We start from the raw sequence: 21,943 nt of genomic DNA on the forward strand, positions 1-21,943 counted from the left end.
AGGGTCTTGCCGTGTTGCACAGGCTGGGACATTTTTTTAAATAGTTTTTTAAATAACTTTAACTGGAATTTTAAAATTTTAATTGTAATTAAAATAAGCAAAGATACTATATACATAAAACAAGAACAGGAGATACTAAAAAAAGAATAGAAAACAGTAAAGAATATAAAAATAAAACAACTGGGCCAGGCGAGGTGGCTCACGCCTGTAATCCCAGCACTTTGGGAGGCCGAGGTGGGTGGATCACCTGAGGTCAGGAGTTCGAGACCAGCCTGAACAACATGGAGAAACCCTGTCTCCACCAAAAAAAGATACAAAATTAGCCAGGCTTGGTGGTACACGCCTGTGATCCCAGTTACTCGAGAGGCTGAGGCAGGAGAATCACTTGAACCCAGGAGGCAGAGGTTGCAATGAGGAGAGATCGTGCCATTGCACTCCAGCCTAGGCAACAAGAGTGCAACTCTGTCTCAAAAAATATATATAGGCCGGGCGCGGTGGCTCAAGCCTGTAATCCCAGCACTTTGGGAGGCCGAGACGGGCGGATCACGAGGTCAGGAGATCGAGACCATCCTGGCTAACACAATGAAACCCCGTCTCCACTAAAAATACAAAAAAAAAATTAGCCGGGCGCGGTGGCGGCGCCTGTAGTCCCAGCTACTCGGGAGGCTGAGGCAGGAGAATGGCGGGAACCCGGGAGGCGGAGCTTGCAGTGAGCCGAGATCGCGCCACTGCACTCCAGCCTGGGCGACAGAGCGAGACTCCGCCTCAAAAAAAAAAAAAAAAAAAATATATATATATATATATACACACACACATATATACATAACTGAAACTAAATATTTTGATTAAAAAAATTGGGAAATGGTCAAAAATGCTCCCCCAAAATAGAAAAAAAACAAGACATGACAAGAAAAAATATACTTAAAATTAGAAAACTAAATACAGGATGTCCAACATTCAACTAAAGGAAACAGAAAAGGACCACACACAGAGGAGAAAGTAAAGAATAAACTGTCGGCCAGGCGCAGTGGCTCACACAGGTAATCCCAGCACTTTGGGAGGTCGAGGCTGGCAGATCACTTGAGGTCAGGTGAGACCAAACTGGTCAACACGACAAAACCCCATCTCTACTAAAAACACAAAAATTAGCCAGGCGTGGTAGCGCATGCCTGTAGTCCCAGCTACTCCAGAGCCGAGGCAGGAGGACTGTTTGAGCCCAGGAGTTCAAGACCAGCGAGACCAACATAGTGAGATCGTGTCTCTCCCAAAAAAAAAAAAAAAAAAAAAAAAAACACCCTCCTATAATAAAAGGGTAGCAATCTTCAGATTTCACAGCTACTTGGGCATCTGCATAAACATGAAAAGGGCTAGCACTAAACGCATGGTAAAGATTAGGAAAATCACAGATGCAGTGATCCTAAAGGTTTGGCAGGGGAATAGCGCTTACAAAGGGTTAAGAATGAAACTGGGCCTCACCAGCACAGTGGCGGACACCTGCAATCCCAGCACTCTGGGAGGCCGGGGCGGGTGGATCACCTGAGGTCAGGAGTTTTAGACCAGCCTGGCCAATATGGCGAAACCCCGTCTCTACTGAAAATATAAAAATTAGTGGGGCGTGCTGGCAGGTGCCTGTAATCCCAGCTACTTGGGAGGCTAAGACAAGAGAATTCCTTGAACCCAGGAGGTGGAGGCTGCAGTGAATCGAAACTGCGTCACTGCACTCCCAGCCTGGGTGAAAAGAACAAAACTCCGTCTCAAAAAAAAAAGAATGAAACTGGGCCAGGCTCGGTGGATCACACCTTTAATCCCAGAACTTCAGGAGGCCGAGTTCAAGACAAGCCTTGGCAACATGGCAAGACCCTGTCTCTACAAAAACAGAAAAATCACTGCCAGGCACAGTGGCTCACGCCTGTAACCCTAATACTTTGGGAGGCCGAGGCGGGCGGATCATTTGAGGTCAGGAGTTTGAGATCAGCCTGGCCAACATGGTGAAACCCCGTCCCAACTAAAAATACAAAAATCAGCTGGAGGCTGGGCATGGTGGCTCAAACCTGTAATCCCAGCACTTTGGGAGGCCAAGGAGGGTGGATCACTTACTTGACGTCAGGAGTTCGGGACCAGCCTGGCCAACATAGTGAAACCCTGTCTCTACTAAAAATACAAAAATTAGCCAGGCGTGGTGATACACACCTGTAGTCCCAGCTACTCAGGAGGCTGAGACAGGAGAATCGCTTGAACTCGGGAAGCAGAGATTGCAGTGAGTCGAGATCGTGCCACTGTATTTCAGCTTGGGCAACAGAGTGACACTCGTCTCAAAAAAAAAAAAAAAAAAGCCTGGGTGTGGTGGTGCCTACTTGTAATCACAGCTACTCAGGAGGCTGAGGCAGGAGAATTGCTTGAACCGGGGAGGTTGCAGTGAGCCAAGATCATACCACTGCACACCTGCCTGGGCGACTGGGTGAAACCATGTCTCAAAAAACCATGTCTCACGGTGCCTCATGCCTGGCCTGCAATCCCAGCACTCTGAAACGCTGAGGTGGGTGGATCACAAGGTCAGGAGTTCAAGACCAGCGTGGCCAAGATGGTGAAACGCCGTCTCTACTAAAAATACAAAAAAATTATCCAGGCGTGATGGCGCACACCTGTTAATCCCAGCTACTCGGGAGGCTGAGGCAGGAGAATCACTCGAGCCCAGGAGGCAGAGGTTGCAGTGAGCCAAGATGGCGCCACCGCACTCCAGCCTGGGCAACAGGGTGAGACTCCATCTCAAAAAAAGAAAGAAAAATCAACCGGGTATGACGACACATGCCTGCAGTCCCAGGTACTACTCGGGGCGCTGAGGTAGGAGGATTACTTCAGCCCGGGAGGTCAATGCTGCAGAGAACTATGATCGAACCACTATACTCCAGACTGTCTCAAAAAAAGACCAAACCAGACTTCTCAAGAGTAACAATGAAAACTGAAAGATATTGGAGCTATGACTTCAAAATGACTTTCCAACCTACCAGCCAAACTTACTAAGTGCACGTGCAGAATAAAGACATTTGTGGCCGGGCACGGGGGCGACCTCTGGTAGTCCCAGCACTTTAGGAGGCCTCACCTGAGGTTGGGAGTTCGGGACCAGCCCGGCCAAGAAGTTGAAACCCAGTCTCTACTAAAAATACAAAAATTAGCCAGGCATGGTAGCAAGCACCTGTAATTCCAGCTACTCGGGAGGCTGAGGCAGGAGAATCACTTGAACCCAGGAGGCGGAGGCTGCAGTGCGCGGAGATCACGCCACTGCACTCCAGCCTGGGCGACAGAGAGGAACTCCATCTCAAAAAAAAAACAAAAACAAAAAGAGTAAATACATTTTCAGACGTGCAAATCCCAAAAGTTTGCCGCTTACCATCCCTTCCTGGCTAGCTACCGGAGAGTGTATTCTATCACCAAGAGGGAGTAAACAGTAAGTGACATCAGATGCAGGGAAAGGCGAGGAGACTCCTCAGAATGACGCTGTATACCAGGCCAAGAGAACATGCATTTTTTTTTTTTTTTTGAGACGGAGTCTCACTCTGTCGCCCAGGCTGAAGCGCAATGGCACAATCTCGGCTCACTACAAGCTCCGCCTCCCAAGTTCACGCCATTCTCCTGCCTCAGTCTCCCGAGTAGCTGGGACTACAGGCAGCCACCACCATGCCTGGCTAATTTTTTTGTATTTTTAGTAGAGATGGGGTTTCACCGTGTGTTAGCCAGGATGGTCTCGATCTCCTGACCTCGCAATCTGCCTGCCTCAGCCTCCCAAAATGCTGGGATTACAGGTGTGAGGCACCGCACCCGGCCACATTCTTTTTTTTTTTTCTGAGACAGGATTTTGTTCCATCACCCAGGCTGCAGAGCAGTGGCCTGATCACAGCTCACTGCAGCCTTGGCCTCCTGGGATCAAGGGATCCTCCCACCTCAGCCCCTCAAGTAGCTGGGACTACAGGCACATCCCACTACCACGCCCAGCTAACTTTTTTACTTCTAATAGAGACAAAGTCTCACTATGTTGCCCAGGCTGGTCTCAAACTCCTGGGCTCAAGGGATCCTCCTACCTCAGCCTCCCAGGAGTGAGCTGCTGGCCCTGGCCAAGAACATGCATTCTGATTGGGGCAGGATGAACATAAGAGAACAAAAGTCTTCTCTAATCTAAATCTTGCACTAATCTGCCATTAATGGAAGTCCATAGTCGACCCCTAAAATTGGTGAATAAAGACATGACAACACAAACATATAGTAAATGCTCAAGAGCTGCAAGTGGCTGCTGCTTATCCGGAAAGACAGAAGATGATCGGCCAGGGGCGGTGGCTCACGCCTGTAATGCCAGCACTTTGGGAGGCCAAGGCAGGTAGATCACTTGAGGTCAGGAGTTCGAGACAAGCCTGGCCAACATGATGAAACCCTGTCTCTGCTAAAAATACAAAAATTAGCCAGGCGTGATGGCAGGCGCCTGTCATCCCAGCTACTAGGGAGGCTGAGGCACGAGAACTGCTTGACCCCAGGAGGTGCAGGTTGCAGTGAGCCGAGATCGCGCCACTGCACTCCAGCCTGAGTGATAGATCAAGACTCAGTCTCAAAAAAAGAAAGACAGGAGATGAGAGCAGCTTTTCTTTTAAGTGTTTTAGCACTGATTTTTTAAATTATGTACACGTGCCTATATTATTTTTAAAAAGAAAAAATAAGGAAGAGATACATAGTAGCCACCCTGCTGGAAAATCATAGCACTTGCCTGAGAAAGCCTTCCTGCTGGAAGATGATGTTTTGCTGAGACAAAAGCCTTGAGTCAAAGGAACCCTGGGGTCTGATCCTCAGTGACCCTGGATGTATTTAAACCCTAACATGACTCACATCCTAACTAATCCACAAATGGGGAATGGAAAATATATTCAACTACCTCAGTAGTTTGTTTTTTTATCCTGAGACAGTCTCTCGCTCTGTTGCCCAGGCTGCAATTATAGGCACGTACCACTAGGCCCAGATAATTTTTGTATTTTCAGTAGAGACAGAGTTTCAACCATGTTGGCCAGGCTGGTCTCGAACTCCTGACCTCAAGTGATCCGCCCGCCTTGGCCTCCTAAAGTGCTGGGATTACAGGCATGAGCCACCAAGCCTGGCCAGTTCTTTTTGGTGTGAAAATGTACTGACTATCTTTGTAGATCAAGGAAAATAACAAAACTGAAGTTAGATAAGTTTCCAGTGTCAGCTTTATTACCTTAATCATTTCGCAATTAATGAGCCCTGACGCAGGGATCATTTCCCAGGTTTGGTGACAATAGTGATCCCATGCCCACCTACTGTCCAGAAGGCCGGCGTTACTGCGCTACACACAGCGGCTCCCTCACCTTCTCATACAACTTGATGATAAACCCTCAGAATAATAAATCTAAAAACAGAGCTTTTATTAACCTAAAATGACCATCACAGATATAACACGTTTAGCAAGCACCGGCTCTGTAGCCAAACCACCTGCATCTTCATCTTCTTGGCCACGAGCTCTTCAATCTTGGGCCTCACTGTGCCTGGCTCCTCATTTACAAATGGGGAGATAACAGTACCTTCCTCTTAAGGTTGCTGCTAAGCTCAAATTATTGAATCCATGCAACTATGGCAGGGTTGGACACAAGTCAGGGTTCAGTAAACACAAGCTGTCATTATCATCAGGTGTGTAAAGCCCTCTATTCAAGGCTGCCTATGGAACCAGAGACCTCTGGAGCCATTTGCTCGTCAGTCATTTATTAAACACCTACTACGTGCCCAACACTGTACTAGTGCTAGTCCTACAACCGACTGGACAAGTTATCTAACCCTTCCTCCTCAGCTAAACAGGAAACAACAGGCCGGGCACAATGGCTCATGTCTGTAATCCTAGCACTTTGGGAGGCCCGAGGCGGGCAGATCGCTTGAGTCCAAAAGTTCAAGACCAGCCCGGACAACATGGTGAAACTCTGATGTCTACAAAAAAAAATTGGCAAGGTGTGGCAACACCCACCGATAGTCCCAACTACTTGCAGGGCTGAGGTGGGAGACTCCCTTGAGCCTAGGTGGTCCAGGCTGCAGTGAGCCGTGATCATGCCTCTGCATTCCAGCCTGGGCGACAAATGGAGATCCTGTCTCAAAAAATAATAATAAATTTTAAAAAAAGGAAATAACAGCACCTGCTGCACAGGGTGAAGAAAACTGAGTGAGGCGCCTGATCTAAAGGTCTTGCACAGTGTGTGGGATCCAGTGGGTGCTTTATAAATGATATAATTCATCACTACACATCTTCTCTCCTACAAGCCTGGAAGTGACTTGAAGTTTTCTAATTTCCCTTTTTGTTCTCAGTGACTAATACTCATTCCTTGAATGCTGCAGGTACTCAGCAAAAACTCCTTGCATTGAATTTAAGAATTCCCCTGCACCTTCCCAGTTTACTTATTTCAACACCCCCCCAAAAATGCAGGAAAAAAATAAACAAAAAAGCCATACATTACCTGAGTTAAAATACAGTGTTAGGTCTACGCACCAGGATACTGTACGGCTTCTTACTACACCTTAACTTTCTAAGCCTGAGAAGTCTCAACTGTTATTACATAGTTAATTTCAAAGAAATACTTCTAAGCTAGCACTTTTCTCCAAACCGGTCCCTTATTTCAGCCCTAAGAACACACGATTTCTGCAGCTCCACGGACACACCACCTCCTGCTTGCTTTTCCTTCAGAGGGACGCCAGTGGACCACTCTCAAGACTTTAATCTCTATGCTGCTTCCTTTCCTAAGCAAGGAAACAAACTATCCTTGAAATTGAGCACGGGGAAGGCCAAGACCATTAACAAAAGAATGTGAACTTTTTATATAGAGAGCCCTTTAAAGCTGCTGGTTTGGAAATAAACTTGAGTCCGCAAGCTTCCCACCGAGCGTGCTTTCCTGCTTCTGACAGCCAGCAGGGCTGGAGCAGCATTGTCTGGGGAGAAACACGCCGGGACTGGCCAACTTTTCGTTAAAGATGGTGCCATCCTACTCAGAACAAAGTGAAAGGTCAACGGAGCGAAGGAAGAGCTCCGAGAGGAGGGACAGCCTCGCCTCGGCCGGCGCTCCAAAGTTGGCCGGCCCCGCTACTTTTCCTTTTGTCCTCCGCACCTCCCCGGCACCCTGGCCGAGGCCCTCCCCGCAGATCCGGCTCGCGGGCGGCGGCGGCGGCACGGGGTCCGCGGGGGGCGCGGGCGCAGGTACGCGGCCGCCTCCCTCACCTGCGCCCCCGCCCGCACCACCAGCCGCCGCCCGGCCCGCGCCGCGCACAAAGCGCGCCCGGCGGGAGCGCGGGCCGGACGCCCGGCGGCCTCGGCCCGGCCTCGGCCTGAGGCGGCGGCGGCAGGCGGCAGCGGCGGGGGGGCGCAGGGCCCCGCCCGCCCGCCGGCCGCCTGCCGCCGCCGGGCCCGGTTCTTCGCCCCCGCGCCGCCTCCGCCGCTGCCCGCCGCCCCCGCGCCGCCCCCCGCCGGCCCTGCTGCTCACCTCGGCATCGGCGGCGGCCATGGCCCGGGCCCGCAGCGTGGCCCCGCCCCTCCCGCGCGCCATCGCCCCGCCCGCGCCTCGCGGCCCAGAGTCGGGGCGGGGCCGATCGCCTACGTCTGCGCCTGCGCCTGCGCCCGCGCCTGCGCGTTGGAGCCCGACCGGTGCGGCGCCTGCGCACTGGGACCAGGCGTGCGGCGCCCCAGGCGCCGGGCCTGCGGCGGCCGGAAGCGGAACGCGCGCCCGCGGGATAGGAGACCTAGAGCCGGAGAACCCGCCCGCCAGAGTCGTGGTAGTGGATGGGGAGTAGCCTTCCCATTTTCAACACATATCTCATTCTAAATTGACGTTCTGGTGGGCTGGCCGAAGGAGGAGAAAGACCTGCGGCTCCGACCTCTGACCTCTAACCCCGGACGCACTTTGATTTCGCCGGCTTGCGCGGAAGGCTGACTCCCTGGGCCGCGGCCTGGCGGGGGAGCCGCCTGTGGGGTGTCCCCGGCGCGGGAGGGTGCTCTGGTTCAGGCAGGTTCCCGTGGCGGCGGGGGTTCCCCGGTTGGGAGGAATGCTCCTGCCGAGGGGTGCTCCGGCTGGAGGGGGTGTCCCGAACGGCGGGGATGCCTGGACTGGCGGGGGGTGTCCCACTGGGGAGGGATGCCCGGTGGGGAGGTGCCTGCGGGGGAGCGGCTCCGGCTAAGCATGGGTGCTGTGCTAGGAGGATGTGTCTGGCTGGGGGCGGTGTCCCAACCGGGAGGGTTGCCCTGATGGGGGAGGTTCCGCAGTTGTGGAGATGCCAACTTGGGGGGTGCTCCGGTTGGGGGTGTGTGCCCTCTGGTTACCCCGCTCTCCCTGCCACCCATATACCTGCTGCCCAGGTATGCACAAGCCAAGGCCTTTTCTGTAGACCAAGTAGCCTTCCCTGGACAGCGCCCCCAGCACCACAGAAACTATCTTAGGCTGTATGCCCCGCTGTGGTCAGCCCGCCTTATCCCAGCCCCCAGACCCAAAACAAGAAGCATGGACTGAATTTGAGGTTTCTGGATGGTCGCGTGAACCAAGGGGACGGGTACTGTACTGACAAGAACTGAGTCTTGAAGGTCAATCTGGGTGACACCCGAGTCTCCTGGTGAGTCGGACCCCGGAGAATTATCCCAAGTCCAGGATAGACAGTGCACTCAGAGACAGAAAAGGAAACGGACAATCCCAAGTGCCAAGAGAACCTTCCCAGGTTTCTTTAGGACAGCTCAACTGCTCTGTCAAAGCTTAAGTCCATTCATGACAGGCCGAGCACCCTGAGCCCTCGCAGGAGACACCAGCACCCTCCTGCCCCGCCCTGCCCCACACTCACCTCTCTGCTGCCCCTGCTGCTGTCTGTCCCTTCCCTGAAACCTTTATTTCAAGTGTCTTTGTGGCTTGCTTCTTTACCATCCTGGAGTTTAACTATCAGCTCTGCAGGGAAGCCTTCCCTCTCCTCCCTAGCTGAAGTGAGACTGCCGCCCATGCCGGTCTTCCTCGCCTCACTTTGCTCCATCAGTGTGTGACATCTGACTCTCCACATCCTGATTTGGAATATTGTCTCCCCCTAGAATGTAAGTCCATGGTGCCTAGAACAATTCCTGGTGTGCAGGAGATAAAAGTATTTTGTTGACTGGGCTGGGCACGGTGGCTCACGCCTGTAATCCCAGCACTTTGGGAGGCCGAGGCGGGCGGATCACGAGGTCAGGAGATCGAGACCGTCCTGACTAACACGATGAAACCCCGTCTCTACTAAAAATACAAAAAATTAGCCGGACATGGTGGCGGCGCCTGTAGTCCCAGCTACTCACAAGGCCCAGGCAGGAGAATGGCCTGAACCCGGGAGGCGGAGCTTGCAGTGAGCTGAGATTGCGCCACTGCACTCCAGCCTGGGCCACAGAGCGATACTCTGATATCTTAAAAAAAAAAAAAAAAAATTATTGACTGAATAAAGGGAGTTAAAATGTGAAGAAAAATCCTTTACCAAGCAAACATCCACCCTAAGTGAAGGTGTGGGAAGCAGCTTCAGGCAGCTTTTTCACTCCATTTTGCAATCAGCTGCTCCCCTTGTGTGCCCCTCAGCACTTGTCAAGGTGCTGCTCTCAGCACATGACATGCTAACCCTGCAAACTTCAAGTCGGTCCTGAGAGGCAGGCACTGCTCTTACCCACATTTTATAAGTGACTGAACTGAAGCAAGGGAGTGGTGAGAGGCAGTGATGGGATTTAAGCCCAGGAGGCCTTCCTTTCAACCACAGACTGCTTCCAGCAGGTACCACCTGTGGTACTTTCTGCTGTTCTCCAATATTCATGCTGACCGTCCCACAATTAGTAAAATTTTAGCCAAGTACAGGACTGCGTGGCTAAAGACCACATTTCCAATGGGAAGGGGACAGGTCAGAGACAAAAAGTGACAATCTACTTCCCAGTCTGTCCCTCAAAAGTCCCACCATTAGGCCGGGCAGTGGTGAAAGCTGTTAACAGCCATCTGGGAGCCAGGGATGGGAGCCACTACATAGGAATGACAGCTCTGCCATGAGGCCAGGATCTGCCCCTCTGGACTGTTCGAGAAATAAACTGTCATGCTATGAGGGTGGGGGGCTGTCTGTCCCCTACAGTCCCAGGAGTTTTTTGTGGGGTTGTTTATTTTTTGAGACAGAGTCTCGCTCTGTCCCCCAGGCTGGAGTGCAGTGGCGCAATCTCAGATCACTGTAACCTCTGCCTCCCGGGTTCAAGCGGTTCTCCTGCCTCAGCCTCCCGAGTAGCTGGGATTACAGGCATGTGCCACGATGCCCAGCTTTTTTTTTTTTTTTTTTTTTTTTTTTTTTTTGTACAGACAGAGTTTCATTATGTTGCCCAGGCTGATTTGAAACTCCTGACCTCAAGCAATCTGCCTGCCTTAGCCTCCCAAAGTACTGGGATTACAGGCGGGAGCCACCGTGCCGGCCTGGTCCTGTGCATTTTATAGATGAGGTAACTGACAAACCTAGCCACAGCCACCTCTTCATCCTATAGAACTGGAATTTGAACCCAGAGTCGTCCTTCACTACCACCTCCATTGTTTCTGGAAGCGCGCTCCAGGCAGGCTGGCCAGCATTACAGGGCCTCCCTGGGGGCCCCTTTGGGAACGCTGCTCCACAGAACCCTGCCTCTCAGGTCTTGGAGATGTGGGCAGGAGAGAAGCTGCGTCCCTCAGAGCCAGGCCTGGCAATGATGCCAGTAGGGGCCGAGGCAAGCCCTCCACATGCCCGCAGGTTTCTCAGCAGGGGAAGTCCACACCACGCCGCCTGGGAACCTGGGTGCCTAAACACAGCAGGAGCCGAGGCACAAATTTAACCAGATGCCAAGGTTGCGTGAGCCCCAGTTCGTGAGCCAGGCTCCAAGGACGTTTCCTTAGGTGGCTCTGGAAGGCCCAGCGCCAGCCCCCGTCCTCTGTTAAAGGGAACCAGCCTGAGCGCAACCCCAGGGTAGCAGGGGTACCCGAGGAGCGGGCTATGCCCTGGCAGGAGCAGAGCCCAGGATGGGGTCAGGGTCAGGCCCTGCTGGAGGCTGGAGGGCGCCCAAGGCGAGGCCGGTGAGGCCCAGCTCTACAAATACAGCGTTTTATTTACAGGAGTCTCTCCAGGTCCCAGCTCCCTGCCACCCCCACCCCAGCCCCAGGGAGAAGAGGGTGGACACCAGAGGAGCTGGCAGAGGCTGGGCAGGTCCTGAGTGGGTCAGGCCAGGCCGAGAGAGAAGGCACGAGGCCCTGGGCGCCCCAGTCCCAGGGCAGAGGCCAGGCCTGCCTGGAGAAGGCAGCACGGGGTCAGCTCTCAGGGGTCAGGCTGGGGTCCACGCCGCCGCAGCTCTGCTCATAGGACGGTGGGGCCTCTGCAGGGAGAAAGCAGGGTCTGCATGGGGCTCCTGGCGTCCCCTCCCTGCCAAGCCCTGGCCCTTGACTCACCATAGGGGTAGCCCCAAGAGCTGTACTCTGGAGGAAGAATCAAGGTGCTGGTGGTAGGCACTGGTCCCCCAGAGCCCTCTGCAAAGTAGGGGACAGTGGCACCTGTTGAAATGCACAAGGGAGGCCGAAGCGGATATGAGGCAGGGCTGCCATCCTGAGGACAGGGCTCGGGGGCACCAGGCACAGAACCCAAGGTGGCCAGCAGGGGCTGCTGCTGCGAATGGCTCTTGGTGGAGAGGGAGACCGGGTCCAAGAAGTGGGGGCCGCCAGCGGCAGCCTCGGCCTCCTCCTGGGGTGGTGCAGAAGGCACCACCAGGGGTGGGGCCCAGGGAGGCAGCCCTGGACCTGGCCGGGGGCTCAGTGGGGCATGGTTCACAGCAATATTGCCAATGAAGACCGGGAGGGTCACAGTAGCTTCCGGTGCCTTCAGAGAGACCTGGACAGGATTGAGGTGGGGCATGAGGGGCCAGGGCCAAGGCCACTAGGCCTCAGGCCACCCAGCCCCCACCAGCACCAAACCTGTAAGTAGTAGTCGATGTGGATGAGGCTGCAGCCTGGAAGGGCCGACTGGGGCAAAGCAGGCACCAGGATCTGCTCATGCCACTGTGCCCGCCGCCAGGCCTTGACGCCCGCACCCTCCACCTCCGCAATGGTCCGTACGTCGTGGATCCAGCGCTTGGCCTTATAGGACACTTTCTGGGGAAGGACCAGCCTGTGAGCCTGCGCAGGCTGCCAGCCCACCCCAGGAGGCCAGTCCGGGCAACTGCCGGGGGCTCTGACCTGCAGCAGACTGGCCACCACAGGGCTGGTGTCCTTGCCTGACTGGTTCTCAATGTCGGCGTGCAGCTGCAGTGCCTGCCCCACCACATAGCCGCGGAGATCAGTGCTGGCTGTGAGGACCACGCTGCCCGTCTTCACCAGCTTGTAGGAGAACTTCTTGGTGGCAGAGGCCACATTGGGTTGCTTTGGGGGAGGGCCAGGGAGAGGCTTAGCAGGTGTGGGCAGGCTGGATCCCTGTGGCATCAGGACAAGCCCCTCAGCCCTGCCATGCCCTGCCCCTGGAGACCAGCAGTCAGCTCAGGGCAAAGAGGCCACTGCCTCCAGACCCTGGCCCCCCTCACCTCAGCTGGGGACAGGACACCGGGATGAAGCAGTGCCTGCCCGGCTCTTCCCCAGCCCCCACGAGGGTGGGGACCCACCAAGGAGGTCACTGTGCCATCCTCACCTCAATGTCTGGGATGCTGTTCAGATTCAGGGGGCTCAAGATATAGAACACGAGGCTGCACTTGTGATCCTTGGAAAACCGTGGCGTGTGGATGGCGGCCCTCACCTGGTGCACGATCTTCCCAAAAGGACCCTCAAAGGACGTGGGTGCTGTGGCTGGGGAGAGAACAGGCACTGGCACCTGGCTGCCTTCACCCTGCAGAGCCCACCTCCCAGGACCAGTTGGTCATCACCAGGCCTGTCCAGGCTGGGCTCTTACCAGGAAGCAGGAACTGGAAGGGGAAGCTGTGCTCACCAGCGGGCAGACTCCCTGCAGAGACAGGAGGGAGGTGGGGGGCGGTGGGGACAGGCCTCCGGAGGTCTGAGGGGGCCACAGGGCCAAGATAAGAGTGGGACTGCAGCTGACCAGCTCACACGGGGTCTCCCTGTCTCAGTCACCAGCAGCACAGGGCTGTGGCCTGGGTGAAGGACTGAGGGTAAGGGCTGGAATAGGAGAGTGGTTTGGGAATGGGGCAAGGGTGAAACAGCTGTGCCAGGAGTCAGAGCCCACCCACATCCAGCACAAGTGGAAGGTGGCCCCTTCAGCCACCCAGCCCCTATGAGAAACCCATCAGGGCCCACAACCCTGGGAGAAGATGGGCCAGTGCAGGATCCAAGAGGCAGGTCTAGGAAAGGGGGAGGACAGGCAGGCCCCACTCCAAGGGGTGCCCCCAGGGGTCACCACTTGGGACCAGGTCAGGAACTGGCTCCCAGACTTACCCTTGTCCGCCAGCGACAGGGAACTGTTGAAGTAGTCCTCCTCCGCTACCCACGCTGCGTCGTTAGCCTTGTTGGAGACCCCGCAGGAACCCGTGCAGGTCACCCGGATGGCTGCCAAGGGGAAAGCTGCATGAGCCCCACCCAGCCAACGGCCCAGGAATTCGACCTGGGGCCCAACAGCCCCGCCTGGGCAGGGTCCTGGGAAGGCCAGTGAGCAAGCAGCCCCTGCCACTTCAGGGGACACCTCCTGCCCGTCTCCTGTCTTGGGGGGCTCCAAGGGAGCCGGGCTGGCGAGGGGCCTGACCAGCACAAAACAATGTCTGCCCTGCAGCCCAGAGCAGAAAGGCCCCAGCGCTCATCCAGATGGCGGCTGGGTCGTCCCCCAGACTGGTAACCTGGCTGTGAAAGCCCAGCTGCTTGCGGGGATCCTGGTGGGGGGCACCTGGGACACTCCAAGGGACGGACGCGTCTTCTTGCTGCCCTGTAGACAAGTCAGTTAGGCAGGGAAGGACCCCTCCACGCTCCAGGAAGCTAAAGCTAACTGGCAACCATCATGCTGCAGGAATGTGGCCAGACCCGCCTGGGCAGACAGTGTTCCACAGTCGGCACACCGCTGGGTAGGGCCCTACTTTCTGGGCCAGCATTGCCCAGCGGGGCTGACTTTGTGCATCAGGAGACGGCTTGGTTCTCTCTGGCCTCCCCGGGGGAGTGCCAGACCAGGAACTGCTTGAGGCAGAGGTTGCCACTGTTCTGTGGCCAGGAACACAAATTCCTCAGTCCAACAGATGTGTGTCCAGAAACCACGATGGTCAGAAGATCATGGCTGGACAACCAGGTCCAGCAGAAACTGGTCACAAGGGAGGACAGACGCAGCAAAAGCACACACAGCACCAGACCCAGGTGGGCAGGGGTTGGGGGAGCCATCAGCAGGCCACCCGCAGCTCCAGCCCCTCTTCTCCCTGCAAGGCTGAGTCAGGGCCAAAGATGGCCACTTCCCTGCCTCGTCCTGGTGGGGGTCACGTGAGGGGAAGGTGACTCAGACTCTCAGAACTGCTGAGGGAGCACCCAGGGAGGAGGAGTATCGGTGTCCGGTGCGCCCAGGGCCAGCCATACCTGCCTCCCCTATGGTCTCCCCAGCAGGCCCCACCTGTGGCCCAGGCCTTCTGCCGGCCACCAAGAGCAGCAGGGTTCTTCTCAAAATCCTTGGCCCAACCGCAGTCCCACGTGGCTCTCCATACACATCCTGCCCTTCCCCTCAGCAGCTGCCAGACCCAGTCCCCCATCCCTGAGGGAGGCCCTTGCTTCCTGCTACACGTCCTCTAGCCCCTGGGCACTGCCATGGCCTGGCCTCAGCCTCCATTCCAGCCCAGCCTTGCCACCCCAACCTCGGTCCATTTTTTGTTTTGGTTTTGTTTTTTTTTTTTTTGAGACACGGTCTCACTCCCGCTGCCCAGACTAATGTGCAATGGCACAATCTCAGCTCACTGCAGCCTCAACCTCCTGTGCTAAGCGATCCACCCATCTCAGCCCCCTCGAGTAGCTGGGACTACAGGCACATGCCACCACACCTGGCTTTTTTTTTTTTAATAGGGTTTCACCATGCTGTCCAGGCTGGTCTCAAACTCCTGAGCTCAAGCAATCCACCTGCCTCAAACTCCCAAAGTACTGGGATTACAGGCATGAGCCACCATACCCAGCTCTGCCCTGATTTTGAATCCATGGTGTGTTAGCCAGGCCCTCCTAGGGCCAGACCCTTACTGTTTCCAGGCTGAACATCTGGAATACTGGTGATTCTCCTGTGAGCCAGCAGACAGCCCAAGAGGAGCACGCAGGCATCAGCAGGCACAGAGGAGGCAGGCGTGGCTGAAGCAAGGAGAGGAGGCCTGGGGACTGGAAATGCTGCAATGCCTTTAACACTCCTGACAGACTGCACATCCCCACCTTGAATCCCACAAATGCTGGGACCCAGCTGGGTACGGTGGCTCACACCTGTAATCCCAGCACTTTGGGAGGCTGAGGCGGATGGATCACTTGAGGTCAGGAGTTCAAGACCAGCCTAGCCGACATGGTGAAACCCCATCTCTACTAAAAACACAAAAATTAGCCGGGTGTGGTGGCAGGCGCCTGTAATCCCAGCTACTCAGGAGGCTGAGGCAGGAGAATCACTTGAACCCGGGAGGTGGAGGCTCCAGTGAGCGGAGATCATACAAATGCACTTTAGCCTGCGTGACAGAGCAAGACTTCATCTCAAAAACAAAAAAGAAAAACGCTGGAACCCACAGAGGATGCTGTAAAGGGAGCAGTGGTCCCCAGACTAACTGGTATGCCAGCCAAGCACCCTCAAGTGATCCTGGCTGGTGGCACAGAACTGAATATTCACCCTGCCCCCACTGTCCATATTCCTAACCCACAACACTGAGAGATATAATAAAATCGTTGTGTTAACTGTTTAGGAATGGTGTGTGACTTGAGGTGACAGCTACTTTTATGTAGTAGTCCCAGCTACTCGGGAGACTGAGGCAGGAGAATGGCATGAACCCAGGAGGCGGAGCTTGCAGTGAGCCAAGATCGTGCCACTGCACCCCAGCCTGGGCGGCAGAGCGAGACTCGGTCTAAAAAACAAAAACAAAAAACGGCTAGGTCTGGGCTCATGCCTATAATCCCAGCACTTTGGGAGGCCGAGGCCGGCGGATCATGAGGTCAGGACATCGAGACCATCCTGGCTAACACGGTGAAACCCGGTCTGTACTAAAAATACAAAAAATTAGCCAGGCGCGGTGGCGGTGCCTGTAGTCCCAGCTACTCGGGAAGCTGAGGCAGGAGAATGGCATGAACCCGGGAGGCAGAGCTTGCAGTGAGCCGAGATCACGCCACTGCACTCCAGCCTGTGCAACAGAGCTAGACTAAGTCTCAAAAAAAAAAAAGAAAGAAATTAGGGAAAACCCAAATTATCTACCATTTCAATCCATCAGATTGACAAATATTAAATGTCTCAACACAGCTGGGCGCAGTGGCTCACACCTGTAACCCCAACACTTTGGGGGGCCAAGGCGAGCAGATTGCCTGAGGCCAGGAGTGTGACAGCAGCCTAGGTAACACGGTGAAACCCCGTCTCTACCAAAACTACAAAAGATTAGCTGGGTGTGGTGGCGTGTGCCCCTGGTGCCAGTCACTCAGGAGGCTGTAGTGGGAGGACTCATCGCTTGAGCCCTGGAGGCAGAAGTTGCAGTGAGCCAAGATCGCACCACCGCATCCCAGTCTGGGTGACAGAGTGAGACCTCATCTCAAATAACATGAATGTCTCTAGGCCGGGTGTGGTGGCTCACGCCTGTAATCCCAGCACTTTAGGAGGCTGAGGCGGGCGGATCACTTGAGGTTGGGAGTTCGAGACCCACCTGACCAACATGGAGAAACCCCGTCTCTACTAAAAATACAAAATTAGCCGGGCATGGTGGTGCCACATGCCAGTAGTCCCAGCTACTCGCAAGTCTGAGGCAGAAGAATCGCTTGAACCAGGGAGGCGGAGGTTGTGGTGAGCAGCTGAGATTGCGCCATTGTACTCCAGCCTGGGCAATAAGAGCAACGTACATGAATAAATAAATGTATGTCCCACCACACGTTGGAGGGAGGTGGAAAACAAACACCCCTTACACCAGTCAAATTGCAGACAGGTATGAGGTACTGGCAAAGAGTGGGACAGGTCTACTGTAAATTTACCTGTGCATACCAGGAAACCCAGAATTCCGCTCAGAATCTCATGGTATTTAACTAGGAGCCTCACACACCACTGCTCATACTAGCAAAGCATCGCTAAAACCGTCATGGGACACCTGACTCCATAAAAACAAACAGTATCCAACTGACCCTTGGGTCATCCTAAGGGCCCAGGCTCTGTGATCTTCCCAACGCCCATGCAGACGGCCCTGTTCTGCACATACACCAAGGCTCTTGCAGATGACTCTGCCAGCGTGAGCAGCCTCCAACCACTGTCCAAAGTGAAATCTGTCCTGAGCTGCCCACACTGTCCTCAGTAAGAACACGGGAGGCACGGGGCTCCCGCACAGCTGGTTCCTTTCCAGCCGGAAAGCTGCTTCCTTTCCAAAACACCTGGAGCTGCTCCTCCACCTCTCAGCAACTGCTTCAGGCCAGGCTGGCTGAATTCCCCAGGGAGCCCGTTTTCACTGGCCAGGCCAATGGCAGCAGCCATGTTTCTGCCTTTTCAAACCATCGAATCAGGCAGGACCACAGGATGCAGTTCTGCCCACAGAAGCCAGAGCCGTGCGTGGGGTCCATTGTGAGGGGTCTCCTTGCTGCCGGAGAGAGGCATATGACCCCACTCCCTCTTCTTTCCAGCTTGCAGACTGCTTGTAATGGCAGAACAGGCTGAAGGGAACCAAGCCTTTTGCAACAGGAAAGCCGCCAGGCAGGGCTTGGCTGCAGGACTGAGTGGCTCAGTGGCAGTTGCCTAGTCAGAGTGTGACTTCTTCCGCCTTCTGGACTTGAATGTTGCACCTCTTTGCAGGGGCCCTGCAAGCCCCGTCCCTCTTCCCCCATGCAGGTTTAAAAATGTTTCCTAGGCCGGGCATGGTGGCTTACACCTGTAATCCCAGCACTTTGGGAGGCCAAGGTGGGCAGATCACAAGGTCAGGAGATCGAGACTATCCTGGCTAACACGGTGAAACCCCATCTCTACTAAAAATACAAAAAAATTAGCCAGGTGTGGTGGCGAGCGCCTGTAGTCCCAGCCACTCTGGAGGCTGAGGCAGGAGAACAGCGTGAACCCGGGAGGCGGAGCTTGCAGTGAGCCGAGGTCGCGCCACCGCACTCCAGCCTGGGCGACAGAGCGAGACTCCATCTCAGAAAAATAAATAAATAAAATAAAATAAAAATAAAAAATGTTTCCTAAGTGTGTTCAGATGCACAACCAAGGACCAGCTGTTGGAGGCTGCTCTGACTCAGGAAGCTCATGATTGGGCCGTGTTCTCGAGGGACCACTGGAACTTTCTTCTCGAGTTCAGGAGCCCCTCCTTTGCACCACCTACACTTGGACCAAGAAGACCCACCAACTCCTCATCCTCATCCCAAAGGACTCATGCCTGCCACAGAAGCTGTGACCTGTAAGCCACTCCCCCAGTCCTGTTTCCAAATCTGTATCATGAGAGTAACAACCACGCCACAGGGTGCTGAGCGTTACTGAGGCTGGCCCATGGGATGTGGAGAGAATTTGCATCAGGCCTACCATGAGTGCTCCGAGAACCACTGTCGATCCTGGTCGCCCATCCCAGTAACAGAACACGAGGTGGTCCTGCCTGACCCCCAGCCCTGGATTGGGCCAGCCTGGGCTCCAGAAAACTGCTCCTTCCCAGGCCTCCCTCTGTGTCAGCCCTCGAGACAGCAGGCGTCCTCATGGCTGGGTGCTGACCGTCACCAACACTCATCGGCAGAGTAAGTGAGCAAGCCCAGGGGCCCAGGCAGGGCTGCTGTCCTCCTGCGGGCTGAGGGCCTCCCTACTGGCTCCTAGCAGGATTGACAAGCATCCTTTGAATGAGGAAACGATGACATTCCGTTCCCATCCCAGGCAGGGCTGGGGGAAACCCCCGGGAACCCCTGTACAACCCTCCCACCTCACTTGCAGCAGCCTGAAATATGTGCTCTCCGGCCCATCAGGGCCCATCTCCTACTCCCTAGTTCATGACCCTCCTTTTTCTCCCTCACTCGGACCAGCCTCTGTGAGCCAGTGCTACCTCAGCTCTTGGGCCAGCTGCCCAAAGTGCTGGGATTACAGGCGTGAGCGTTCACCCACCCACCACGTCCACCCGGAGGCCGGGGAGCCTGCTCATCCAGGCCAGTCACGCACCGCGAGGCCATCCCTTCCCTGTGGTCAGCAATGGCCTGCTCGCCCCAGGCCGCGCCAGGGGAGGGACGACAGGGCCCTGCACTCCCCTCGGCCCGCCTCACCCCACACCTCACCTGTATTCAAGGGATGCATGTGCTATCTCTGCCCTGCCACAGCCACACCTGCCCCCACCCAGACCCCAAACTCAAGCTGGGGACAGAGGAAGGGAGCCTGTGGGGTCATCCCAGGAGGCCCAATGGGGCCAGGAGCCTGACAGAAGCACCTACCACCAGGCTTCTTCGAGGTCCCACAGCCCCAGGCGGTGCAGGGTCAGGGCCACAGCACCATCACCTGTCCCAGGCGGCTGAGAGGACAGAACAGAGGCTGTGGGTTCTCAGCAGGCACAAAAGCGGTGCTGTCACCCACGCGCAGGCCCAGCGGTCAAGGTCCAGTGGGAAGCCCACGGGCTGTGGCCAAGCAGCCCAGGTGGTTCCCACAGGAGGCCAAGGTAGAGAAGCCCGCGGCAGGGACGCGGCACTCACAACCAGGGGCCGGGCAGAGGCCTGTGCGGAGGCTCCCATCCTCGGGAGGCAGCCTCACCTCGCTGGCCTGCCCTCACCTCCAGGGCGCCCTGCCAGCGGCCACTGCAGCAACCCGATCCCCAGTCCCCGAGGCCCAGGCGTCCGCCTCGGCGGGGGGCGGGCGAGGCCTGCTGGCGCGGGGCAGGGGGCGCGGGGAGCCGCAGCAGGTGCCTGCACCCCGCCGGGACCGCACGCCCGGGCCAGGAGCGGCTCTGCAGAGGGAGCGCCTGCGCCGGGAGCCCGGGTGCGGGAAGGAGCCCAGCAGGTGCGAGCGCGGACAGGGAGGGTCGCAGGCCTGCTTGTGCCCGCACTCAGGGCGTCCTCCACCGTGGACCCGCTTCAGGCCCCGGCTTGAGGCCCCGCCGGGACCACGCCGACCCTCGGCGAGAGGGCAGGAAGGGCAGACGCGGAAGGGCGGCGCCGCCCGGACCTCCCCGGCGCCGCCGAGCCCGCGCCCCAGCAGTCCCGGGCGGCTACGACAGCGACTTCGCGGGCCCAACCCGGGGCCCGGCGACGGCAGCCGCTTCCGGGAACCCTGGCCCCGCGCAGGTGCGGCCAATGGCCCTCCCCGAGGACCCGCGCCCACCTCGGAACGGCAGCGGCGCCCCCAGGCGCACGCGCACGGTCCCAGCCAGCGGCTCCCCGGGGCTGTAGACAACGCGGCCGTGGCTCAGGCTGATCTCGAAGAGCTGCACTCGCCCCATGCCGCGGCCTCACCGGCCCGCCGCACAGTGACGCCCCCGCCGGCAGCCCGCGAGCCCCGGCTCCGAGGTCCGGCCCCGCCCCCTCCTATGCCCCGCCCCCATCCGTCCCAATCCAGGCCACGCCCCCGTCCGGCCCTTCCCAGGCCCTGCCCCGCCCCACGGCCCCGCCCAGACCCCTGGCAGCCCCATCGCCCGCGGGCTGCCGCTCGGAGGCCCGGCCCCGCCCCTATTCCCCGCCCCATCCGTCCGCGTGGCCCCGCCCTGATTATGCCCCGCCCCTCTGACAGCTCCTCGCCCCGCCCCCGCCCTTCGCCCCTGCCTCGCCTTCCCAGCTCCGCCCCTGCCTCGGCCGCCCCACCCCTACCCCGCCCCCCGGCCCCGCTCATCCATCCCCGGCCCCGGCCCCCGCCCCGCTGGGTAGGTGCTGCGCTGCGTCGGGCGCCGCTTAAGGGACTTGAGGCGAAAGAGTCCCCAGCATCCCCCACTGAGGGAGTCACCGCCGCGTCTCTGACGGGGGGCGGGGCTGGGGGCGGGGCCGAGGCGAGCTCTGGGACTGGGAAGGGCTCCCCGCTGCGCTCTGCATAACCCACGCCTCGCCCCAACCCTCCGCCCGCCCCGCCCAGGGGTCTCCCTCACCCCGAGTCGCGGAAAAACGTCACTGGGCCGCGCGGGCGTCCTGGGCGGGGATGCTCCGCCGCCTAGCACCTGCCCTGCCTTAACCCCCACCCCCGGCTCCTACCCCGCATCCCCCGCCTTCCCCGCACCTACCCCGCGTCCCAGCACCTGTCCTGCCCTTTCGGAACCTGCCCGCCCTCCCGCCTTCCCGGTACCTGCCTGCCCCCGCACCTGTCCCGCCCTCCAGCACCTGCCTCGCCCAACCACCGCCCCCCCGCCCGCCCCCTGCCTTCCCCACACCTGCCCGGAGTCCCAGTGCCTGCCCCGCCCTCTGCTATCCCCCTCCCTGCTGGCCTGATAGGGTGCGGGCCCAACGGAGCCACACTTGGGCGGAGGCCCTGGGGCGGGGGTCCGCAACAGAAGGGTCGGGGGCCAGGTGGGGCGAGGACTTAGATCACTGGGAACCGGAGAAACACACTCCTATTTATCTTTCTTAAAGATCCTTTTGTAGAGAGTGAGCTGCGGGGGGGTAGGACTCAAATACCCCGGGGACCTAAGTGGGGAGAGAACCGTTGGATAGTCCTGGAAAGGGAAGGCCTCCCTCGCCTACGGACAAGCTCACCATGGAGTGGGTGAGGCAGGCCCCAGTGCTGCGAGTTTTTCTAGGACAGCTGGTGAAGACGGTGGCCTTCTCTGATGGGGAGGACGGGCCTAGACACACATGGTTTGCTGGTGGGAGACTCATCACATGCGGAGTCTGAG

General features: G+C 57.2%; 3 protein-coding genes across 25 annotated transcripts in view; 1 reads left to right on the forward strand and 2 right to left on the reverse strand.

Annotated features, from left to right (window-relative positions):
- Positions 1-7,556, reverse strand: part of EHMT1 (euchromatic histone lysine methyltransferase 1) — a 236,247-nt gene extending 228,691 nt beyond the window's left edge. For all 16 annotated transcript variants that reach the window (XR_012424023.1, XR_012424022.1, XM_074015811.1 and 13 more), the window contains exon 1: positions 7,512-7,556. Coding sequence is in view for 8 of the 16 variants with exons in the window: in XM_074015809.1 (XP_073871910.1) it covers positions 7,512-7,532 (21 nt within the window). In the remaining 8 variants the exon portion in view is untranslated. The remainder of the gene's footprint in view (positions 1-7,511) is intronic.
- Positions 7,557-10,298: 2,742 nt separating this feature from the next.
- LOC102134065 (uncharacterized protein ARRDC1-AS1) lies at positions 10,299-15,901 on the forward strand. Its single transcript, XM_065531086.2, is given in 5 exon segments — positions 10,299-10,458; positions 10,461-10,555; positions 10,557-10,633; positions 10,635-10,750; positions 10,753-15,901. Coding segments are annotated over 5 exon segments (522 nt in total). The 3' UTR covers positions 10,827-15,901.
- ARRDC1 (arrestin domain containing 1) lies at positions 11,106-20,598 on the reverse strand. 8 transcript variants are annotated; one of them, XM_045372743.2, is made up of 8 exons: positions 20,449-20,598; positions 13,446-13,556; positions 12,946-12,996; positions 12,688-12,842; positions 12,243-12,425; positions 11,982-12,158; positions 11,463-11,898; positions 11,106-11,389 (listed from the first exon to the last, which is right to left on the reverse strand). In XM_045372743.2, exons 1-8 carry the CDS (start codon positions 20,564-20,566, stop codon positions 11,325-11,327), a joined length of 1,296 nt encoding a protein of 431 aa, XP_045228678.1. In that variant the 5' UTR covers positions 20,567-20,598; the 3' UTR covers positions 11,106-11,324. The 8 variants fall into 8 exon arrangements, with proteins under 8 accessions (XP_045228678.1, XP_073871944.1, XP_073871946.1 ...); XM_074015843.1 differs by having other exon boundaries at positions 12,243-12,476; XM_074015845.1 differs by having other exon boundaries at positions 12,946-13,047.
- Between the last annotated feature and the right edge of the window lie 1,345 nt (positions 20,599-21,943).

This window comes from Macaca fascicularis, chromosome 15, assembly GCF_037993035.2.
Source record: "Macaca fascicularis isolate 582-1 chromosome 15, T2T-MFA8v1.1".
In the NCBI taxonomy this organism is placed as follows: Eukaryota; Metazoa; Chordata; class Mammalia; order Primates; family Cercopithecidae; genus Macaca; species Macaca fascicularis.

Excerpts from the sequence above, each read along its gene's own strand:
- ARRDC1 (XM_045372738.2), bottom strand. The coding sequence starts at position 20,566 with ATGGGGCGAGTGCAGCTCTTCGAGATCAGCCTGAGCCACGGCCGCGTT. Across the intron at positions 12,843-12,945 it reads CTTCCAGTTCCTGCTTCCTG|CCACAGCACCCACGTCCTTT; the intron begins GTAAGAGCCCAG and ends TTCTCTCCCCAG. Across the intron at positions 12,477-12,687 it reads ACAGCATCCCAGACATTGAG|GGATCCAGCCTGCCCACACC; the intron begins GTGAGGATGGCA and ends CTGATGCCACAG.